The 24,017-nt window shown below is 45.4% G+C and overlaps 1 protein-coding gene across 1 annotated transcript in view; it reads left to right on the plus strand.

Annotated features, from left to right (window-relative positions):
* LOC146198495 (photoreceptor-specific nuclear receptor-like) overlaps window positions 1-24,017 on the plus strand; it is a 58,987-nt gene that overhangs the window by 24,157 nt on the left and 10,813 nt on the right. Inside the window, 3 exon segments of the mRNA XM_084594001.1 lie at window positions 17,595-17,746; window positions 19,396-19,616; window positions 21,084-21,187. Coding sequence (XP_084450127.1) covers window positions 17,595-17,746; window positions 19,396-19,616; window positions 21,084-21,187 — 477 coding nt within the window.

Genomic DNA, 24,017 nt, shown 5'->3' on the forward strand with positions numbered 1-24,017 from the left:
ATGTAATTATATCGTCGAACGTTCGCGCCTTTTTTTTAGAAGAGCTGTTGCTCAAGGAAATATTTACACAATCGAAAAACGCATGCTGGCGTTTCTGCCTTTCTCAATTTATGAGTATTCAAGAACAGTCTGTACAAACTTCCTAATTATCGTAATGTTGAATCCATTAATATAACAAACGAATTATAAAAGCAGTTTTGTTTTTGTTCTTTTTAGTGTGATCGGAGTTCAATTTTCTGGTTTTCTCCGGATTTCTTTTGCAAGTTTGGTGTGTTTTTTAAATTGAAATGAATTTTGAGGAGGTGTTCTATCTGGAAAAATAGTTGCTACTTCCAGGTGGAGTTTCGATCACTCCCTTGCACAGAGTTAATACTACTAAGACTGGGGCGAAAGCGACGGAGGCACTCCCATATAAACCGTCTCCACTCCTTTGCTAATCGTGTTCGCAGCCATGATGGTACTTCTCGCATGCTACAGCTGCGTACAGCCAGTGCTCTCTAGTTCTAGGTACAGCAGTCGAAACAATAAGAGACTACCGCCAGTACGCTTTTATCAGCCTTTATATCACTTTAATTTTACAACTATAAGAAAATAAAGTATGAAAACACTTATTTATGAACTTCAATTTTTTATTGATCTACTTTTGAGGGTTTTTGTGTGTCAGTAAAGCAAAAATAATTAATAGGGGTACCATCATGGCACCACACGAGTGTAGCATGACCTCCTCGCCGCGCTTTACCCCGCTGCTCTCTTGTACCTGCAGCTTCCGGGTTCCATACAGAAATACATGCAGGTGGCATGTATATCAGTCACTAATATATACACCTCGCATACGAGAGGTGGGGACTTAATTCTTTAGTGCCACCGGGTACTCACAGGTGACACAATGGTACAAACTTTTCTTGGCCTGGATTCCGCCTTAATATGGGTTGAATTGCTTGGCAAGTGGGTCTTCGACCCCACCTTGTGTGAAGAAAAAATACATTGTGCCTTGGCGCTCTATTTGGGTAGAAGCTGTTTTCGCGCCATCAATATTTTTCAGCATCATAATGACGTCAGCCATGGATTACGGCATTGTAACGAAAGTGAAAGAAAAAAAACAACAAACAAACATTTTGCATTAAAGCATAATGTGTGCATATATGACGTGAGCAATCCGTTGTTCCTACGGCGCAGAAGTCGTAAAAATATTCGGCTGCAAAGCTCTATATTGTTTGCTACCAGTCCTCATCTTATCTGCATGAAGCTGTGCTATACAGACGCCGCAGTATACTGCTCGCCTTTTTTCGCTCCAGTGCCTAGCAGTTTGCCGTACCTCGACTCATCACGTCGAACTTTTTCAGCTGCTTTTAGTGCTAAAGCACTGAAACGATTCTCAGAGCAGAACAGCAGTCTTGCTCGTGCTTGATTCCTGATTAGCCCACCAGATCGTGACGTCACAGTCCACATGTCCTAGCGCAGATGATTCAAATGGTGCTTTCACATTGTATACCATGCGTGAATACTGGATAATGTTAATCTTAAATCAATACTTCACAAGGTGAGACCCAGCCAAGAAAAAGGCTTGCATGTGCCGATCGAGCTCGGATGAAAAAAAAAAAAAAGAAAAAGAAGAAGAGAACGTCCGAGCGGAGCATATTCGAATTTAGAATCCAGTAACTGATCGCAGGAAGTGACAATATAATGTCGTAGTGCAACCATATATATCCTCCTTGAGTGCAACCGATCACCCCGCATTTTTAACTGCCACTCCCTCGCGCTGTGCATTTGCATCTCGTCGTCTTCATCAGATTGCATCTGTGCACAGAAATATCGGCACGTCATATTGTCGGTTCATGCACGTTAAAACCCCACCATTTCTTTTTCTTCAGGCTACAGTTTTGTAATATATCTGTAATGTATTTCAGGTCGAGCAGCATGAGGTATGAAAATAATAACGGACGAATAACTGATTGCTCGCAGCTCCAGAAACATTGCAATGCGCATACATGCAATTTCTAGATTGCAGATGTGCTTAAAAAAAATTACGAACCAACTGTGCACTCCTGGAGAGGAATATCTGAAATTGATTAAAGACACCGTGGCTATGAAAGCTGGTTTCTGATTCTAGTAAATATGCTTTTTGAGATAAGAGACGGCTTCTGCGGCATCAGAAAGCAGGATAATAATGTTAACTAGTAAGCTGTGCACGTATTTCTGCTAATTAACTTTTTGTCTTCACTACAATTATACCTTTATGGTGCCAATATATATTTTATAACCGACCATCAGTAAAAGCTACCAGTAATAATAATTTTACAAAAGCGATTAGCTTCAGTGCTGGCTGAACAAATTTTAGTTATCTCGCGCCAAAAAACATGCATGCGCTTTAGGCCCTTCCTCAGCGCCGTCAATCAATGGTGCAACTACCCCGCCATCTTGTTGCCCAGCGTGCAGTGGAATGGCAAACCGCGGCGAGCCCCGAAGCGCAGGCGGAGCGGACAGGGTGACGGGGAACTTGCGTTATTGATTGACAGTAATGTGGGCAATGTTTAGAGCAGGAGCTTTTAGAAAGCATGCGTCATTTGGCGCAATGCAGTCGAAATTTGTTTACATAGCCGAGAGCAATCTCGTTTTTAAAATTGCGAAATCTGATATGGCTATCAACAATTGCCGACTACACCTCTCTTATTGCGACTAGACGCTTGACTGTAATAATTAAAAGTTAATCAGCTTACCAGTAAGCGTGATTTCTGCTGTCTTCCGGTGTCCGCAAAACTATATGCAGCGGAAGCAATGTTCATATCTCAAAAAGCCTATTTTTTAAAATTAGTGTCCGGCTTCCTTGAAACGCCTTTTATATGGACGATGTTGCTATAAGGGCTAAAAGTTGTAAACAATGTTGAGTTCGCTGTTTATACACCTACTCAGTTAGTATCGATGGAACCACATGGACCTCAATGGAATTTAAAATCGCAAGTACTAGTGAATCTCAGGAAACTCCTCGAAGATGGAAATATTTTCACAAAGACTGTGCATTGCGAAATTATGCCGAGCGCCCTGATTACTTGTATATACACACACGCTTCGCCTCGATGTCGCGGCTATATACTCTCATTTTGATTGTTCGGTAAATGTGAGTTTTTGTGCCCTTGCAATGAACTTCCGTTACTGTTACGTTTGAAGACGCCCTTGTGGCAAACGAACAGGTATACCTTATGAATAAGTCAGCGATTTTTAATTCCCTGCCCGGTACAAAGAAGAGAAGCGGCACAAAACGCGCCAATTATTGTTCACGTACACCAACCGGCGTCATGCTGCAGGTCTCAGTCTCCGTTATACATTTTTACATTTTTTTTTACATTTTTGTTTTCTTTTCTTTACGTTAACAAAGTATTTTCTGTCCTTTGTCTCATTCTTCCGGGATACGCGCAGTATAGTTCAAGCTGATCTGTTTAGCATGCCAGCACCAAAGGAATGCGACTTTTGCAGTCATAAAGCATGTTTCGTGCTATTGCTCTGGCGCCCGAAGGGCATTAAACAAGCGTCGACGTTGTGCTTACTGTTACAGTGCGTATGCGCTCGCTGCAGGCACTACTTCATTTTGCATACACATTAGCGAGTCAAATAGGTATGCGTATAACACTAGACCAGCAAAGGCGTTCGATACCGCATGCTTGCCGTGCGAAACTTCCCGAAAGACTCGATCGCTTTCGCATATACTCATATAGGTATAGTCGCAACCTGCCTATTACATCTAACTCGATGTGGCAAAGTCATCTGTCTCGGGTCATAGAAAGGTCCCGTCGAGTCTGCATGAATTCCTTCTGTCTTCCCAACTAGAGTGTTCCACACAAAAAGCAACAACATCGGAAAAACCAGAAAAATAAAAGGCACTTTCTAAGGAGTCGAGAAGATGGCGTTTATATATCCACGTCTGTACCGAAGCGGCGCATGTAGACGCAATACGTAACCCCTCCGTTAACCGCGCGGCTCGGGATAATGCTCGTTATTCATCCGGCCGCCACGCATGGCCCGGTCTCTTGTCGTGTATGCGACTTTGCAGCACCGTCGTAAGGCGCCAAGAGCTATACCGCGTGCCTGTTGCATAAGGGCAAAACGAGAGAAACTCAAAGGGGGAGACAGGCCGTCGTGTCCAACGGGGCGCATCTCTTTTCGGCGTTTCCTTTGGCGCGGCCGCGGCTGACTGCATGCAGGGCTCGAGTCCACTTGTGCGCAGTCTGTCTCTCCGTGACGGGGGCCAAGAAATATATATGATCCTATATAGCTGATTTCTGAACGACAGTCGCCCGCTCGTTCGACCGCGCGCGTTTTGACTGACTAAAACCACGGCCGTTCCTATACGCCGGCGTCTTCTTATGTGGCCGGAAAGGAAGGGGCGAACCCTCACACATGTATAAGGAACAGAATGGAAGGACCTGAAACTGCTCACAATGCTTGCGTGCGTGGAGTATATAAAACGGTCGTATAGCATCCTTCACACACGACCGCTAACTCGATACACGTCGCCTTTTAGGCGGGATGAAGAGGCTCGTGCCGCCATTCAATTATCGCCTTCTAACCGCGGGCCGATCTCGCGACTGCGGCTGTCACGCTCGAGGACGCGCTTTGAGGCCCGTCCGGATATGTTTGAGCGACTCGTCATCCCTCATGGTGCGCGGCTTGACGGAGACGCGCTCTTGTTTTCATTGTTTTCTTTTCGCAAACTTCCATGCAATATTTCTGTCTTTTTTTTTCTATTCCCGTGCTCTTACGACAAAGAGACATTTAATGATGAGGAAAGCTGATAGGGTGACTAGGTTGGTTCAGCCTGTTGTCATGAGGTGAGTTCTGTGGACACAGGGAAGAGAAGAAAGCTTGCAATAATAAAAAGGAACAATATGAAGAAAAGAAAATAAGGAATGAAAATGAGGAGCGGCGCAGAAAGGTATCGGAGACACAATTAACGAAGAAAATACGCCGGCGCCAACTATATCGTAGGTTAAATACAGAGAGGTTTGTTGTGAGTTATCGTAGCAATCAAGGCTATATAGCTATGCTTGGACGCATTCACAGTGACACTATAAATCCGTGCTTATCCGGATATTTAAATCAAATTTGCAGCATATAGTGATTCCTACCACAATTTCCTTGCTAATTTCTCTATTTTTCTCGGACGAGTCTGAGCAGTCCAAAGAGAATCATGTTGCATATAATGATATTTGAGACTCGATGGGATCCATCACATGTCTCATGCTCAGATCCATGCCCAGGCGAATTAACAAAACAGATGAAAGGACACCCAAGCTTTGTAGGATCCTCTTTGAAAAGAAGCGCGTGGCATGGTGGAAGACAGGCATAAAAGACAAGTTAGAGTACCATGTGTACGCAGCTAAGCAAGCTGTTCGAGTGTGTATACATATACAGACTCTCATGAAACATGGGGCGTCAAGGTTTTTTCGTCATTTGCTGCGTTCTCGACAGGAGCGGTGAACGGGGCGACGTCATCACACGGCTTTCGAGGCGACAATCGCCGCTAAATGCGGCGCTGATTTCCTAGGTGGCAGTATTTCACTTTCGCCACTCATGACAGCTGACGCGCGGCGGACTTTTGTCTCACCCCCTCGACTTCACGCGTATATACACGCGCTCGCATGGTGGGACTGTGCATGGCGCGCTGAATGCGAGTTGTCGTTCGAGCGAACAAACGTGGGGCGTGTGGGCCCAGTGCAAACGGAGGACACGCTTACACGAAACAAAGGCCAAGAAACGAACCCATTGAAGCATGCGGCGGGTCCCGTCTAATTGCGCCGCGGCCTCACCACGGCGCTGAGTATACGGAGCGCTGTATACGAGCAGGCTACGCGTGCTGTCTCAAATCACACGAGTTTGTTTCGGCAGTCGTCGACGCATGTGTGGCCACCGGCGTCGGGCTGTCAACCTGCGATGAACCATGTGTAGAGCACGCAGGCGACTCTCTGCCTAGCATGCATGCAGTGACAGCGGTGGAGGATGGAGTCGTTCGACGCATTACTATCGATTTGTTCTTACTCATGAATACTGTATACATTGTATACCTCAACGACTTGTTTCTTTCCCACTGTATCGAGTCAGCGTCAAAATCTTGAGCGCATCCGGCTGCAGGAATTTCGTAGCCCTAATAAAGGCTGTACTGCTGAAATGCATTCACTACGCGATATGCGAATATACGTATGATCTAAAGGCGAGCCCAACTGTTTTCCATTCGCTTTGGAGCTAAGAGAGGTGAAAAATTCTGTCGAAAACTGTGATCTCTATATTTAGATGATTGTTTTTGGCTTAACTATCTTTAGTGCTGTTCTTAATGAAGTTTAACTATCATTTTCTCTCCGGCGTTCTTATTGGTCCCACTTATTTATCCGGCTCGCCTCCCCTTCCTCGTGTCGTTCAAGCATGGTACACAAACAGTAGAAGAGGGCAATAAATGCTTGTGAGTACAAAATTTTGTAAAGCGGCTTCGGATGCCAATATTACGGAAGATATCTACGGGACCATTGTTGAGGTCGCCATTATAAAACCCTGGAGTATGTGCATATAAAGCTCTACCGTGCTTATTTAGCTAGCGCTTCTCCTTCCTGTTTCCTGTTCATTACGCCGGTGATTTCAACCCGCGCAGGTTCAGGCGTGGGTGATATGCATAACGTAAAAATGGGTATTGAAAAGCCATTAATTTACAGTATAATTTAAAACCATGAAAGTTTAATCAATTTACGCACTGCCGTTCAGAATAATGACATTACAATTACTTTCGTAAAATAATACGATGCTTCTAAAATAAATTTTACGTTTTCACCCATACCATGGAGTACACTGCATGGTCACAGCTTTAACCAGAACTTTATACGTCTTAGTTTATGGCATTCTTTAAGGGAAGCAGCTTCAAAATGGGCGTTGAAAATTTGGCCATTATTTTAAGAAAAGGCTGTATGGGTTGTGCTTATGCATTTCGCGCCAATTGAGCCTTTTTAAGACTGAAATGTTTTTTTTTTTTTTTTTTTTTTCGCCCAAGACAGCAACTAAGGAAATCGCGTGACGGTAACTGTGCATTCGTATGCAGTGCCGGTAGCTACATAGCTTTCATTTAGTCGTACCCGGCGCCAAGGCGGGCGGGCCAAAAGTGCGGTTCATCCCTATATAGCCATTTGCACACGTGCATATATTCGCTGGCTTGGAGGCCCAGGATTTCAGCCCACCGCTGCTGTATTCTAGGCACTGAACCTGGTATACGAGATGCCTAAGCTTTGACGATCCGAAGAGCAATGGGATATTTATTATTAAATACAATTTCAAAAATAAGTACCTTGTGTGCGAAATTACTCCCCCAAAGTAATCCATTATAATACAAAATTGATTCACTAAATTACAAATCGCCTGAGAACATAAGAAAATGGCAATAATTTCAGCAGAGAAATATGATTACTGTCTCGCATGGCAAAGTAATATGCGACAGTATCACGTGACTGTCACAATGAGTAAAATATGGTCATTGAAGAAAAATTTTTTTTTTCTGATTCCAAGAGCTTTCAGCACACCTTTGCTCGCTAATTTTGGCACAAATCGCACATACTGAGCACACACACACAGTGGAAAGGACGCCCCAAGATGACGAAACTACACAATTCGCTGTGCGTGCACATGTGCGTTGCCGTCCCTTTTTAGCAAAGTCTCACCGCGCGGGGGCAGTACAAGAGCGAGCGAACTGAGAGTCGTACTTTGTCCGCCGCGGCGGAGCGGCGGCATGAGCACGAATAAAAGGGAACAGAAGTGGGAGGGGGAAGGGTGCAAAACAGGGTTCAGCACTGAGCCAGCCTTCGAATGCAATGCGTCAAATTCGAGGAAGAGCGTCGTTTCGTGCTGCTGCTGCCACCGCCTGCAGCGCCCGAGGATTGATAGACAGCGCGCGCGCTCCGGAATCGCGTTTTGAAAGCCGGGCTGCTCCTCGTCCTTTCCTCCCACCTCGGCATCCCTATAACCCCTGCCGACTTCTTCTCCCCGGGGAAAAATCGGGAGCAACCGGGGACCAAAAAACGGCGCGAGTCGATCACGAAAACGGGCGTCGACGGGAGAGATTGCGCTCCTCGCATACAGCAAGCTATGCAGCTCCCTGGTTGTTCTCTCTCTCTCTCTATCTTTTCCACATATGTAGAACGAGGCCGTTGGGGGGGGGGGGGGGGCGCTGTATGAGCATCTCCGGGATGGTGGCCCGGCCACGCTCTCTCATGTGTGCGGCAGTGGGGGGAGGGGGGTGACAGGGTTTTCCCAAAGGTGCCCCTAAACCAGCAGCAAGACAAATGGGGCGGAGCACAGCGGTGGCCGGCGCGAACTGTGATTGGCGGTGGGCCGGCGACCGGAGGAGCTCTTTGGCGCCATCGCTTCCATTGCATGGGAACCATGTGGGAGAGGGGCTGCTCGCACATGGCCACGCCCTCATTTTTTTCCTTCTCTCTCTCTCACTATAATTCCTTCTCTCGCACCGTTTTATGGGTGGTGGTGGGTGCCTTTGCCCCTGCCATCCGGCTTCTCCTCCTAGCGAGTGCCGCCATGGTCCCGTGACGAGTCAAGCTCGTTGGGAGAAGACATCTCGACAGGACGGCCGAGAGCGAGTGGCACTGTCATTCTGGGTTCTTCAGCCAAGCATTCACCCTCTCCTTTTTTCTTTAATTTCGGTTTGCTAAAGGAGCATCGGGCTGTGCTTGTTAGTGCTGCCACACGGTTAGCGAGGAGTTGTCTCTATATTTATTTTCTGAGTCGTGTAGCCTCCAAGAGTTTTCTTGGACAAGGGAAGCAGAGGTACGGCAGCTGGTTCCGGGGAATTGCGATCTCATTACATATAGCGAACTGGCTGTAGAGCTGAGCTGAATAGACGCGACATATGAGAAGGCAAAAAATCGAAACTAAGCAGAAAAACATTTATATACATTTGATTAGTGTTGAGCATGTACTCTGAAAACTCCTATAATATTGAGAAACAAATGTATATCAAAGCAATAATTTTAAAGGCCCCATTCTGCAGATAATCCGGAGTTGTCAGCGTAGTGAGCGATAAATCGCGACCATGACTCTGGAACTTTAACATGGTGACCATTTGGGTTATAGTTGGTACGAATCTAACATATTGAACTAGTAAGACACACAGGCTCGCATACTTCTTTGTGTTTCGATGTCTTTCGCTGGTTTAGTATGTTAGATGATCCTGGAAGGTTCTAGTTGACATGATGAGACGGCCAGGCAGTGATAGGTCGGAGAATTGTATGACATTATGAGACCACGTGACATGAACTAGTTGGCAGGAGCTGCCAGCATGGTTTGCTCCTTGTGATGGGAGGGCGAAACGGGGATCGAACCTACCGGGTTCGGATCCCGTCTCGGAGAAGCTACTCCTAGTAACGAAGCCGCATTAGCACGACTTCGTTAAAGCGGACCTTTATACACATATGCCGGATGGTCTTTCACATATATAATGCGATAGCTTATGGCTCTTATGCTGCTGAATATATGGGAGATGACCGAAGCACAAATTAAGGAATAAGTCATTAAGCGAGTAGCAAACGCATGTATGCGAACAAAGATGATTAACGCTGTCGCAATCATCACACACACACACACACACACACACACACACACACACACACACACACACACACACACACACACACACACACACACACACACACACACACACACACACACACACACACACACACACACACACACACACACACACACACACACACACACACACACACACACACACACACACACACACACACACACACACACACACACACACACACACACACACACACACACACACACACACACACACACACACACACACACACACACACACACACACACACACACACACACACACACACACACACACACACACACACACACACACACACACACACACACACACACACACACACACACACACACACACACACACACACACACACACACACACACACACGCACACACGCACACACACACACGCACACACACACACACACACACACACACACACACACACACACACACACACACACACACACACACACGCACACACACACACACACGCACACACACACACACACACACACACACACACACACACACACACACACACACACACACACACACACACACACACACACACACACACGCACACACACACACACACACACACACACACACACACACACACACACACACACACACACACACACACACACACACACACACACACACACACACACACACACACACACACACGCACACACACACGCACACACACACGCATATATATATATATATATATATATATATATATATATATATATATATATATATATATATATATATATATATATATATTTACTTTCATGTATACCCTTAATGACAGAGCTTAGGTGTCCCCACTTTTCTTTATGCAGTGCCCAACCTATGCAATAGACAGGGTCACTAGCTTTTCCTACCAGCAGCGCATACATTTCACTATACGTCAAACCTTCATCTGGTTTTTGAATTAAAGAGCTTGAAGCAACATGCTTTCAAGTCTATAAATATGACCAGAAGCTCAAGTGCTATTATTCTCAGTGGCCAATGTATAAGCATTGCAAAAATGTACCCCCGCCTACGCATTTATTGAACTAATCACAAAACTTATATGCAGCTTCAGTTACAGCAGAAGTTTCGTCAAATGCAGACGAAATGCTACTATACAGGGTGCTTAAAGGATGCTGCATGCCAGCTGAATCAATTGTAGGGACCGGACTGCTCTCCAAAATTCTCAGTAGCATCATTAGTCCTTTTATGCTTCACTGGCCTGTTTAAGATCTTATTTGAGTGTGATCCCTCTTTTTAGAAGCACACGTCTCAGCATATTTAGAACATTTGAGGGAATTTACAAAGGTAAAGGGGAAGAAAGGAAGGCCCGATATATAACGTAAGCGGGTCTGCTCATATCAACAGAAGCGGTGTCAAACAGCGCCGGGTTTATTCAACTGCTTTCTGGTCATCTTCCAATCGTTCAAATCGAACTCGTCGCCGCCTATATATCAAAAACACGCAACACGCGCCACTCCAGAGTTGCCTGAGCTATAGTGCGATAACATGTAGAGAAGGTACAAAATGTAACAAGAGACTCTTTGAGACAGCCTTTTTTGCTCTTTGCCGCGCTCACAATGGTCACAATTCACGTCGATTTCGCTCTAAGTCCTCTCTCCGCGACATTTTTTTCAGCATCTCGAATCCAAATCCGGAGCGATGCTCCCGAAGACTTTTGTGGAAAATATACTTCCTCATGTAAAATATTATGGAGCCTAGCAGAATAAAAACGTGCGCTAAAACAAAAGAGAGATCCTATCAGCATCGAGATGTCAGCTGTGGCTATCTCGATGAATATCGACAGAGTACCGAGTATATAGTTTTACCACTTGCGGGCAGCCGGTAATAAAGCATCCGAAGACAGACTTCAGAGACAACATAACTGCATGGCTTCCATCAGTGCGCGGAATTCATGACATACTTCCACTTGCGAAGCAGGCGTTTCGGCTTCCAACTGTGCACACATGCTGAGACGCAGCGAGACATCGCCGGCAGCCAACCCACGCGCACGTGAGGAGGCACCGACGCTCGCGCGACTCGTGGTCCCGGGCTAGTGTTCAAGGCGAGGCAGGCCATGCTCGCCGCTCCAGCAGAAAAGCGGCGGCGCGCGGCCCGATCGATACGGCATCGTCTCCCGCTTCTCCCTTCAATCCTCCTGGAGGACGTTGCTCTGGCTCTTCCCCCGGCGAGAAGCAGCAGCCATTCTGTCTTCCGCCATGATGCTCTCCTCCCGCGACGCCGACTCGAGCACTCGACGGAGAGCTCCCATTTTTCAGGCGCTCTCTTGTGCGCCCTCCGGGCAGTCGCCACTGATGCTGTGGATAAGAGCAGGAACCATTTGTTTCTTACGAGTGGTGAGCGCGCAAGAGAGTAGATTTGCTCCTCGTACGGGTGTGCTGCTTCCACTCCTGTCTCACTTGTTTTGCTGTCAGCCTCGATACACTTTTACTGCTTGCTATGGCATGGCGGATGACGCGATTAAATGGTAGACAGGTGGTGTGTATTTTTACACGCAGAGTATATTTGCAGGTAATAAAAAAAAAAAAAGCAACGTATTTCCAAAACACGCTTTGTTGTCGAAATCGGTGGTGGTATAGATATTTTGTCTCCATCTCTGTCCGCCTGTAGTTCCTATATACGCGAATAGGACATTTTTGTCTTCGTCTGCCAGCGACAATATGCTTGCCAATCATCTCTTCAATATACTTCTACTGAAAAAAAAAAAAGGTTATTAATATTTGCGCCTGTTGCCACAATTGATAAATTCAATTAGATATACACATTCAATAGACTTCCACCGCATCTTCTCTTCCTAATAGCGACTAAAAGATCGTGCACGGAGGGACAAGCTCTCAAGCTTTGGTGGGAATCGCATCAACACCATGGACTGACGTAACGGCCATGTCTGCTTTTCGTACAATACGTATACTAGCGTGGTGTAAGCGTTGGAGATTTTTCTTTTAAAACATGTGGGCCTAAATATGTTTTCGTGAAGTCTTTCTTTTTTGGGCGACGGCCAGCCATTTATGTTTTATGATAATTAAATTTTACACGAAAAATTTAGACGTGTGTCAATAAGGTCTATAGACTATAAATTTATGGTCGTACACTTCTTAAACATTTGTCTATAGACAGTCTATAGGTAGTGTATGTACAAAAGTAAATAAAGATGATTATGAAATTTATTGTATAGATAATCCATAGACAAAAGCAACAGGCCTAAATGATGGCAATAGAGTCTATAAGAAGTCTAAGGAGAATCTGTAGATTATTTGTATAAGGGACTATAGCTACGGAAGCGTACTTGTTTTGTTGTTGTGTGGGACTATATTCTGCGCTTTTTTGAGACGCTTTCAATAAGCTGCAGCGATCAAAACTAAAATGCATTGCTTGTAGTATTATGAGATGAAGGGCGAATAATTTCGTATTTCATAGTTTATGCCGAAGGATGCTCTAAATTATACCCAAGGTGGGTGTTTTTGCGCTTTATCTCAGCGTTAAGAGCAGCTGAAGTAGTACGTATACCTTGTGGGGAAACCTTGTGACGAAGTTGTTGTTTTGAACTTGAGTGGACATTTAACAAATACAACTGTATATAGTTTTTATTTCTATTAAAATTAATTGTATGCCTTTCTTCGTGTGTTGCCAATTGTCAGAAATCAAAAGACACATTTATGGTTGAGAGATTGCGTTTAGCAATTTTCTCGCCAAAACTTGTGACGTCTATACACCGGAAGTGGCCCTATGACCACTGCTCTGAGGTGGTGCATGCTTCCCTCTTGTATGCGTGTCAAAATTCTTAGAGGTGATTCATTGCATTGATGAGGACGAAATACTTTCGCCTTTTTAATTCCGCCTTAAATTAGCAATGACTACAGTAAAGACTCTCCAAAATTTCACTTGACGTTGTGATTTACGGCTCGTTACTTCTCTTCTGTTCTCCTTTCTAATTTTACTTTCTGATTCACTTCAATGCCGATAACTTACCTCTTTTATCTTTATCACTCTCTCTCAATACATTCTCTCATTTCTCTCCGGCAACCTACTACGCCGGCATCCACCTCTCCGCACACAGCATGGCCCCGCAGAATTCTGCCTACCCTTGTCGCTCTTCGCCAGTGGGCTTGGCGCGCCGTGCCCTTTGTCAAGGCGACTTTGTTTATTGGGTGTAATGTCCAAATAATGATTTGAAGGACGAAAACAAAAACAGCAAAATTTTGAAAATAAAACGTTCCTTTTGATTTTTTCTCAGCGAAGTTAAAGATCAAAATTTCGTAAAATGATATCAAGGTTTAATGAGTTCTTGCGGTCATAAGCACTTGTACGATCGTTGGAGCCGACCAAATAACTTGCTTGTGCCTCCACGGTTGCCGTAGCAATTATGAAGGCATACCCGAGAGACGGCACGGCAAAAGCTACCACTGGCCGTCTTTTCTTTTGCCTCTAGCGAGCCATTTGCTTACCAAATCCTGACCTCTGTGTGCGTCACACTTTTTCTAATTTGCATAAACACATGACGGCACCGTTGTTTGTGCCTTGTTCAAGGTGGTGTCATACCATTTAGCTTCTCATTCAGCATCCTTCTGCTAGTAAAGTTGGAGGTAATCAAATTGAAAGCTATATATAGCTTTCGAAAAGGATTAGAACCAACGCAATATGTATGTACCTCCAGGAGTATTTAGTGCAATAAAGACGTTTAACACTTTGCCAAGCTCTGCGCCAGTGTTTCATTGCTAATTTGCCGCGTAAACTCATGTTAATCGGTGCCTCTTGAGTGGCGCTTTCCTCGACTAGACGCACACACGAGTGGGCATCGAGACCTTGAAGAATGCTTCGTGTTAGAGACTTTTGACTGACGGGCGGCCTAATATTCATTGAGAGGCAGTCACGGTTTGATCGTGGCTACGCCAAAACCGTTATTCGGTAGTGATCAGTCTAACCAAGCTATAATTGTCACACTGTGGTGTATGTAGCTGGTGAGATGCGCAAAATGACTGAAATGCATGAAGCAATAAGGTGGCTTTAGTCCCAGACAACACCGAGAGACAACAGTCACAGAGAAAACAGAAAACGATAAGACGACAGTCCCAGACAACACAGACAACACAACACAACACAACACAACACAACACAACACAACACAAAACAACTCAACATAACACAGAGAACAGACAACACAACAGACACAATAGACACAACCCAATACAGAGAACAGACAACACAACAGACACAAGAAAGACACAACTCAACAGCACAACAGACACAACACAACACAGACAACAGTTCCAGACAACACAGAAAGCGATAAATCCCAGACAGCATCAGCAACATGCCAGCTGCATTTGGTACTGTTACAAGTAATATGCGCATGCCACATGCATTGGACATGCGTCGCATTGCCTAGCTTGCTTCTTAAGCATCAGCGCTGTCGCACAATCTTAACCCGCGTCGGGGACCTGTTGGCGTTTTTAATTTTCCCGCGGCTTTAGGTATAGTAGCTGTCACCTTTCCATATTTGCAACACGATATGTAAGATAAAAACTTCAGCGTTTGTAGAGCCCTTTGCGGGAAGCCCCTCAAAACTGCAGCGGGCCAGTCGATTCTCAACTCCGCTGCACAGCATGCGTTACGTCGTGTGTATGCTACGGCGCTGTCCATTTGCCAACTAAAAAGCGGCTTCATGGAGGCGCTTTACAACGCCCAGCTGTGGTGTCACCTGGATGCAGTGGAATATTTGCCGTTAGAACATGGTATTAGATCGATACTGAGATACGGGTCGCCAGCTTCAGATCACCCCTTGCAGTGTCTTCTTAAGGAAGTATTATATCGATACTGAGACACGGGCCGCCAGCTTCAGTTCACCCCACGCAGTGTTTGGTGAGGTTTTTATGGTTGCACCGTGTGACCAACAGCGATCAGGCGTACTAATTTTTTAAAGCTACGAAGTTTTCGCAAACTTGAAGGCGAAACTCCTTGCATTCGTAACGTACATATTTGCGGCGATCGTTTTGCTTGCCTTGTGATCTGTCAGTTCAGGTAACGACACTATCGTCTATATATGGCAGAAAGTTTTGTCTCAGATTATTTTGCTGATTTATTTCGTGAGCTAAATAACCCATCAGCGTCGGCGGTGGCAACAGAACAGAGCGCTTTATGACTCAAAAGACAATTCAGCCAGTGTGTTCAACACGCTGATACGTTATACCTTTCGTAGGAAGCGATGATATAGGCTGAAAGAGGCAAGAAGAGTGCAAACACGATAATAAGGAAACGTTTAGGAAAATAAGTTTTTCTCCAGAAATTCGGGCGAAATTTGAGTGCTTACATAGCTTTAACAAACATTTAATTGTAAATGGCATTACAAGAATATCTGTTTTAAACCAGCAGCTCGGCCTGTCATTTATAGATGCTAGGCATTCCAAATGAATATGATGATCAGTGTCGGATGAACAAGAGTTATCACAGCGAAAAAATGATGACCTGCATGAAGCGCTATATTTGCTATGCACCTTCGTCACCCCTTGACCAGTGGGCATTTTCTTGACTCGTTTCTTCAGCAAAAATAAAGAAGGAAGTACTCATTTGTAACAAAGTATATAGGTCCTCTGACACCCAATTCAGAGCAGTGGTGTGAAGGTGCTTTTCCCGCTCTTACCTTTGCAGAAATAATCCCAATATTGAACCACTCGCGCGTAATTGTGTTCAATGTAAGTGCGCTGAATCATTTTATCATCTCCTCAAATCATAAAATTTTAGACAAAAAGGACGCCCATAAGCCCAAGAAAACATGAGCTTGTGGTATGGGTTGTATGCGTATAGCACCTATATAGGCAAAGATAAGTGCATGCATGGAGCTCCATATATATGCACATGCTTTTCATTTATCTGATCTGCAATGGTCGTTCAGAAGCTTACATAAATACAGTTATTCAGAAGTCTGTTCTCTTGCTGTTATTTCCTACGTGGTATTAAACGAATTGGATAGGCTAGAAGTCGGAATGCACCATGCATTGGCGCCACGAACGGAAAATGCGCATTATAAATGACCGCTCCCGACGCAAGAGTAAGGCACAATGGGGCTGTCAGCGGGTGTTAGTCAATACGAATATAAGTGGTTGCGCAACGCTGGAGTCAGTCTGCCCTTGGAGTCTTTTGCCGACCGCATAGACGGAACGGCATCACAATGACATCGATTCGCGAGACGATATTGTCCGCTTAGAAATGAGGGAATAAAAGCGACGCTTTTCACATGCACAGCATGAAACCATGCAGGATTCTCCTTGAAACCATGACAATGCATATAGGATATCCCTAAAAACCACTATGAAAGCTAAGTGACCCAGTGCGACAACGCAGGTGTTGGTGTTTTATGCAATCTACTACACACTGCCGTGAATATTGCCGTCGATCTTTTCTCGTTCGAAGAGCACATGTATATAGACAATATCACGTGGCAGCTACTCAGGCTAGGAAAAATAGAGCCGTGACATAAGAATGTGTAGTGACGCCGATCATTTTTTATGCGGATTTACAAGGAACATTATTGTCACGAAAAAGTTCTAAGACTGTTTCTTAAATGAAGGCACGCATATACTCAGTAGAGGATGCTGTTTGACGCGCGAAGACGTGTCTTTCTGAACTTTCCTATTCTTGTTCAGCTACATTAAATTCGTAATTTTTCCGGCGTTGCAGGTAATGCATACGCCATTGTATTGTATCAGTGAAAATCTGGTGTACATCATGGCCAAGACTGCTTCAAAAGACAGGACCTGAACTCACTCACTCACTCACTCACTCACTCACTCACTCACTCACTCACTCACTCACTCACTCACTCACTCACTCACTCACTCACTCACTCACTCACTCACTCACTCACTCACTCACTCACTCACTCACTCACTCACTCACTCACTCACTCACTCACTCATGCCCTCGTCCCTCCACCTTTGTGTCTGGCGCAGAGTCCAGCCCATCGCCTGTGAGCCGTCCGTGTCCGTCGGCGGACCCTTCACCTTGCGGCGCCCGGCTCTCGCTGTGCGCTTCACCGGCTACCGTCTCCGTGCACGGATATCTGCAAGGGGCCGCGGCAGCGGCAAGACAGCTCGGAATCGCCGTAAGTACACGCATTCTGTGCATGCGCATGAGCGCGCGAGCATGACGACATGCATTTCACTAGCGTTTAGGAAGTCGGAACGGCGAAAAACTCACCGCTTGCTCGTGAACAAAAATGGCGTCCAGAAACTCGCACAGATATAAAGACGGGGTCCACAGTGGTCTATGCGATATGTAAAAACGAAGGGAGAAGGAGGTATTATTCATTGTAGCGACATGGGGGAAGAGAAAAGAAACCACGCGCGGTTTTCCGCGTGGGAATCAAAATGACGACTCTGTGTAGCAAATGAGGCTCTACAGAGTGCGTTTCAAGAGTGTATAGCTATCTCATAACCACTGATTTCTTCCAGAACCAGAAATACTTTCAGCATCATATAGACTAAGGGGCATTTTTTTTTTGTCTTGAGCTGCTCTGCTCTCGTTCATGTTTCATTTTAAACTGGGAACGTTAAACAAAATCATATCTCCTCGACATTGACCACGAACGTTTTTCACAACATTTATAAGCAGGCTAGCTCACACATCAATCTAGAAAGGTCTGGCGCAAAACAGTGAGTTGATTTATAAGCGCTTACAACATGTCTGTATTATGACAGATCGTGTCTCTGATGGAAGAACCTTCAAGTACTCGTATTGTCAGCATAAAAGGCCCAAAGCAGAGGTCTGAAACAAGTTTTGCCATGCGCGGAAGGCAGTCAAAAATATTTGAACGTGATAGCGTTAAAGGCCCCCCCTTTTTTTTTTTCTTCTGAAAATGCGGCATTGCCAGCGTTGTGAGAGAAAACTTAGTGGAATGCGTGCCTCTATAGCAGGCGGTCTTTGACATGTGACATGACCGATCGCTGATCGTTAATGGCTTATCTGACGTAACGATACCACACGATGTCACAAAGCCTGGTGGAGCTGTCAACTCAGGTTTCTCGTTTGAGGCGGGATGCTGGGATAGAAATCCATCTTTCAGGGCTCTTGGATGCCAATCCAGGTACGCGCGGCATGCTGGGCCATATAGGAACATTCCCGCAGCTTGGTCAAGAGTTGATTAGGCCCATATCTATGTCGAGTAGTCGGTCACGACCGGCAGCTTTATAACAGGGTAGCTTAGGAATGTATGCTAATAATAACGCGTGACTGTTAGAGGAGCAATTTAAGTAATTAAGGTGTTTGTAATTAAACGACCAAAGACTTCATGCATGCGAGCCAGTAAACGCGATTGGAGCTGCAGACAGGGCACGTTAATGCTATCGCGCTAAGGCATGCAGCCCTTAAATGAAAGCTCTAAAAGCTCCTCATAATTTTTTTTCTGCCATTGGCTACCGACCAGAAAGGGAGAGGGTGGGAAATGAGAGGAGTAAGCGCTCACATCATGTCATCCGCATTTACTTTATTTATTTTTCGGCGTCGTGACTATGGCGAAAGTAAAAATGCAGTGTATTGAAGACGAGGATGATGCGAAGATATGTGGCTTCTACTGCTCGATTTGCACGCTATACATTTTCTAGCCGTTATTTTGTAAATATTGCACGATTACCCCGGGCGATACTAAACCTCGCAACGAATGCAAAAGCGTCACTTGTACGGAGCTTTCGGAACAAACGCAGCAGTATATAGTCCGCCCGAAAGAACCGTGTCTAGACGCTTTGCTGGGCGCAGGTCGACGGTGGGCCGCCTCCACCTCTTCGCGGAGGCGGTGGCGGCCAGGGCTCGTCGGACGAGTCCCGTTGCACGTCGGGAGGATCGCGGCGTGGCTCATCTCCAGGCCTCACGTGCGTCGTGTGCGGGGACACGTCCAGCGGCAAGCACTACGGCATCCTCGCCTGCAACGGCTGCAGCGGCTTCTTCAAGCGCAGCGTCCGCCGGAAGCTCATCTACAGGTACCTACAGAATAGAGTGGTCACCCAGCTCCCGCTCAGTCCTTGGGCCCAATACTAGCGCTGTGTTGACAATGTTTGCTCCACACGAGACCAGTGCATTGGCACACAGTACCAACATTGGGTCAATGTTTTATCCTGCTTGTGTTTTTCCTTTTGCCGCTTTTCCGAGGGCAGTCAACCATTTCTTTTTTTAATGGACGTGTTGACAGCACTGTGCGTACTAGGACCCTTCGTTCGGCTAATTCTCAAAATTCCACCCGAATCTTGTATCCCGAGCAGATTCCTCAAAAATCGGCTTTAACCAGGTCGATCCCTGTAGCTGAAAGAAAATGCAATCTACCAGGGCAGATAGTTTAACGCAGTGCATGGAAGCTGGAAGCTGCTGAAAGTTTTCTGCTTATTTAGAACAATATTCCAACTCTTCAAACCTTTACTAATGATGCTATATGCGGCATGCAATAACTTGTGGATAAGCTTCAAAAGCATGCATAAAATTAAAATCACAGATTGCGGGGCAGGTACCTAATTATGGCATGTTTTATTACAATGATGATATCAAGAGCTACCCTCGCTAAAGGATTGCTGCTCTGTGGCTGGTTAGCGTCTAGAACTGAATTGGCAATCACGAACAAAGACATTCTGGTCTTGCACAAATGCGGAAGTACTTCACATCGGGTTGGTAATGTGTGTGACTGACTATTAGTAACCAGAAGAAATAGCTGCCTTCAGGTAGACACTTTTCTGCTGTGAATTGTTACTTCTAGACTGTTTATAACATCAGTGAAATATGGGTCAATTTGCTGGAAAAAAAAATGAGAACTCCAATTACAAAATTCTGTATTCTTAAAGCGATTTCTGTACCTTGATATGAACTAAAAATTAACATGTTGTTTTCCTCAATAATCTAAATAAACATATAGACAACAAATCCCCCCCCCCCCCCCCCAGAAAAAAACAAAAAAAAACACCCTTTTATGTATGGCTATCGATACGGGCTGGCCACCATTGCTGACTATAGACCAATAAGCGTTTAGCGCGATAACCTTGTCCAATTCGTGAAATAGACTGGTTAAAGTTAGGAATACGATGCGTTTTAATTGGCGAGGGGGGAGGGGGGTGGGTTAAGTTTATGGCAATGTTATACCACGATAAACAAATGATGACATTGTCCTGAAGTTGTAACCTGACAGTAATTGTGATTAAGATGGCCACGACTGCCCTTGTTTACCTAAGAGCTGAGCTATTGGACCATGCAGGCGTTGGATGGTGCGATACTTGCAAATGAGAAGTGGCTAAATCGGTCAAAACGTTTCCAGAATGATTCACGTATAGCGCACTGCATAACTGACGCGTGATTATGACATGTCCAAAACCCTGAACAGTCGCCTATGTATTCGTACATACCTTCTAACTTTGGGCCTGGGCATGGACAGGATGCTGTCAGTGATGGTCGCTTGCGCGGCACAGGTGCCAAGCCGGTACCGGTCGCTGCCTGGTGGACAAGGCGCACCGCAACCAGTGCCAGGCGTGTCGTCTCAAAAAGTGCCTTCAGATGGGCATGAACAAAGATGGTGAGTTTTCCTTTTATCGCCCTTTTTTTTTTCTTCTTTTTTTTTTTTTTTTAGACTTTCTGATAGGTTGCGCGCAATTTTCAGCCAGCGAACACGAGCCGACAGTTTTCGCGCCACAAAATTTCCCAATTCATCAAGCGCAGGATACTTGGTCGTGTTATTTTTCGTTGTCTTAATCCATGTTACAAAAAGAGAAAAAAAAGAGAAGTCAGGAATTCGGGAGTCTGTTTCTTAGGATGCTTTAGTTGTTCACCCTTTTTTTCTGAAACCTTGACAAAGCGCTATAAGAAAAAGTAAAAAAAAAAAGGATGTGCACATTTCATGACACTTTAGAAATGTTAGTGATATGGGGTTTTGTGGCTCAAAAGAATTATGGCTATGATGAGCCACTTTATAAATGTGAAATCACTAACTTGAAAGTCCGGTGGGAAAACGTCTACTTCGCTCGTATAGGACATGGCGTTGTATCGCGGACATCATGCCACGACAAACCTACACGTCAGAAGAACCTATACTTCGCGAATGCATGCGCCTTCTGTGCTGTTCTTTCAACCCGTACTGCTACGGCTTGTTCTAAAGCACTGACTCACAGAAGGACAGAGAATGTAACCTGACGTAGTACCTATATAAGCGGCGCAATATGAAGTTTTTGCTGCGAATATACTAAGTGGTTTGGAAAAATATGCAACTAATATTTAAAAACAAGTTTTGAGGTGCTCCGTGGCGTACGTGACACAATTGATAGACGTCACCTAGTGCGTTCGGTAGGGGCGCGGATCCGGAATAGCGCCAAAAGTTGTTGAAATTACAAAGACAACATCGCGAAGGGTAAAGACGTCTTTGAAATTCTAAAAACTGATGTGGCTATTATTAATGACTAGCCATAATTGATTGGGATTTTGCGCGTAGGTATAATTTTTAAAAAGTTATACTACTAAAATTGAGTTAACTATATCGCTGACATTATTTACCTGGCTTCTGATCTCCAGTAACACTGGTACTATGATTTCATAAAAGTTGTGTCAGTACCTCAGAAAGCCATTCTTTAAATTAGTGTCACACATCCGTGATATACCCGTTCCATCTCTGGCTGGGTAAATGATGGGTCGAACAAATGGGGCAGGGAGGGCTGCGTTTTATTTATTTTTTTGTTTATTTATTGGTACCTCAAATGCCCACTTGGGGCGTTACATGAGGGGTAGGCTAACAAATCATATAAATAATTTGGTGATGAATGTCTTGAAACATTCGTGGTCAGGATGGGCAAAAGCTTCAGCTGGCAGGTCGTTCCAATCTCTTGCAGTCTGGGTAAAGAAGGGAGGAGTAATTTTGAAGTGCGGCCAAGGTGTTGCCTTTAGAGGTTCCCGAGGAGTCGTGGTCGCTTACCGGTTGCTATGACACAGCGGCTAGGGCATGCTTACTGTAAATTACAATTTCGAGGATTTCTTGCCATTTGACGGAGCCACAGTAAAAAAAAAAAATCCATACATGATTTCAAGGTCCTATTAAAGGATATAGCGTGCGGTCGAAAAATCAATCCAGAATCTGGATTTCTCAGGCAAGGCGTGAGGTGTATAAATGTAGCCATGGCACCCTAAATGCGTTAATTGTTTCTTTAGCCTGAGCAGAAATGAGTGATCTCTTTCTTACTTAATCGAAAAACTGTGGGATGAAGCCCCTGCAGGTTAGCAGGTCTTCATCTCTGCGCAGTACGAAAATAAAATCAGCGGCTCAGGCTCCAGGCACGAATGCCTTTAACCTCCGACAAGCACGCTCTGCCGGGAGTGATCACAAACTTATTTCCAGGGCACCCCGCGGGAGCGACCCTCTCATCCTTTCTTTGTGTGTTTCCAGTTTGTTGATCGTTGTTTCTCCGCTCCTGACGCCCCCATGCCCACTTCGCTAGACCGCACACGCGAGCCGACCGTGGCGTCGAGAGAGGAGTGTTTGCAGAACGCTTTATGGCACGTTCACCAGCACTTCCCGTTAACCCAACCGCGTCGTTTAATGAGGTTAGAGGTCGGTAGGTCCCATCGCGTCGCCTCGTTTCGAGAGCGGGGTTCATTGGGGAGGTGCAACGATGCAGGGAGGGGTTGAGATTCGAGGGGTTCGGTGTCACTATTGAATTTGCTTCGTCGACACGAGTCCAGGAGCGGTGGCAGGTCCGGTGGAGTGTTACACTTGCCCAGTACCTGTAAAGAGCTGAGGTGCAGGGAGGCTTTTAAGGCACTCTCAGCACCTATTGACGCCGCCATAGTCATTGCATTAATCTCAACCATCGAGTGCTAGGGCCTCCTGCGCCAGTTGAGGCGCGGGGAGGAGTGTAGGGAGAAGAGGTCGCAGCGAAGAAGACAAAGGGGGGTAAAACGTAATCTGATCACAGCGCCCAATCAATTGATGATCTCGTTTTTATCTCGCGCATGGAAGTTTCTTTTGCGTTCTGCACTTGCGTGGCGACCCTCACGACCACGAGTGATTGCGGAACAATTTAGCGTATAGTGGCGGGTTCCATTTTCACCATACTTCAAGGATTTTTTTCCTCGAAAAAAACAAACAAAAAAACATGGGGCTCAGCATGGTGTTTCAATGTAAACCCAGCCCTGTTCCAGCGCCTGTTTATTGCGGGACGCTAGTGTGGGTGGCTCGAATTCACTCACGCCCTGAACCGAGCGTTATCTCTAGATTGCTGCTGCATCTATATTGGACGTTATTCTGCACGCCACTTAGTCCGACAAGCGACAAAAAAAGTGGTAGACTGAACTGTACATTCACGGTTAGTGTTTAGAAGAGTTTATGAGTACAAATGTCTAATGGCACCCCATAAGCATCA

The sequence above is a fragment of the Amblyomma maculatum genome, chromosome 2 (genome assembly GCF_055883805.1).
Source record: "Amblyomma maculatum isolate TAMU_Amacu chromosome 2, ASM5588380v1, whole genome shotgun sequence".
In the NCBI taxonomy this organism is placed as follows: domain Eukaryota; kingdom Metazoa; phylum Arthropoda; class Arachnida; order Ixodida; family Ixodidae; genus Amblyomma; species Amblyomma maculatum.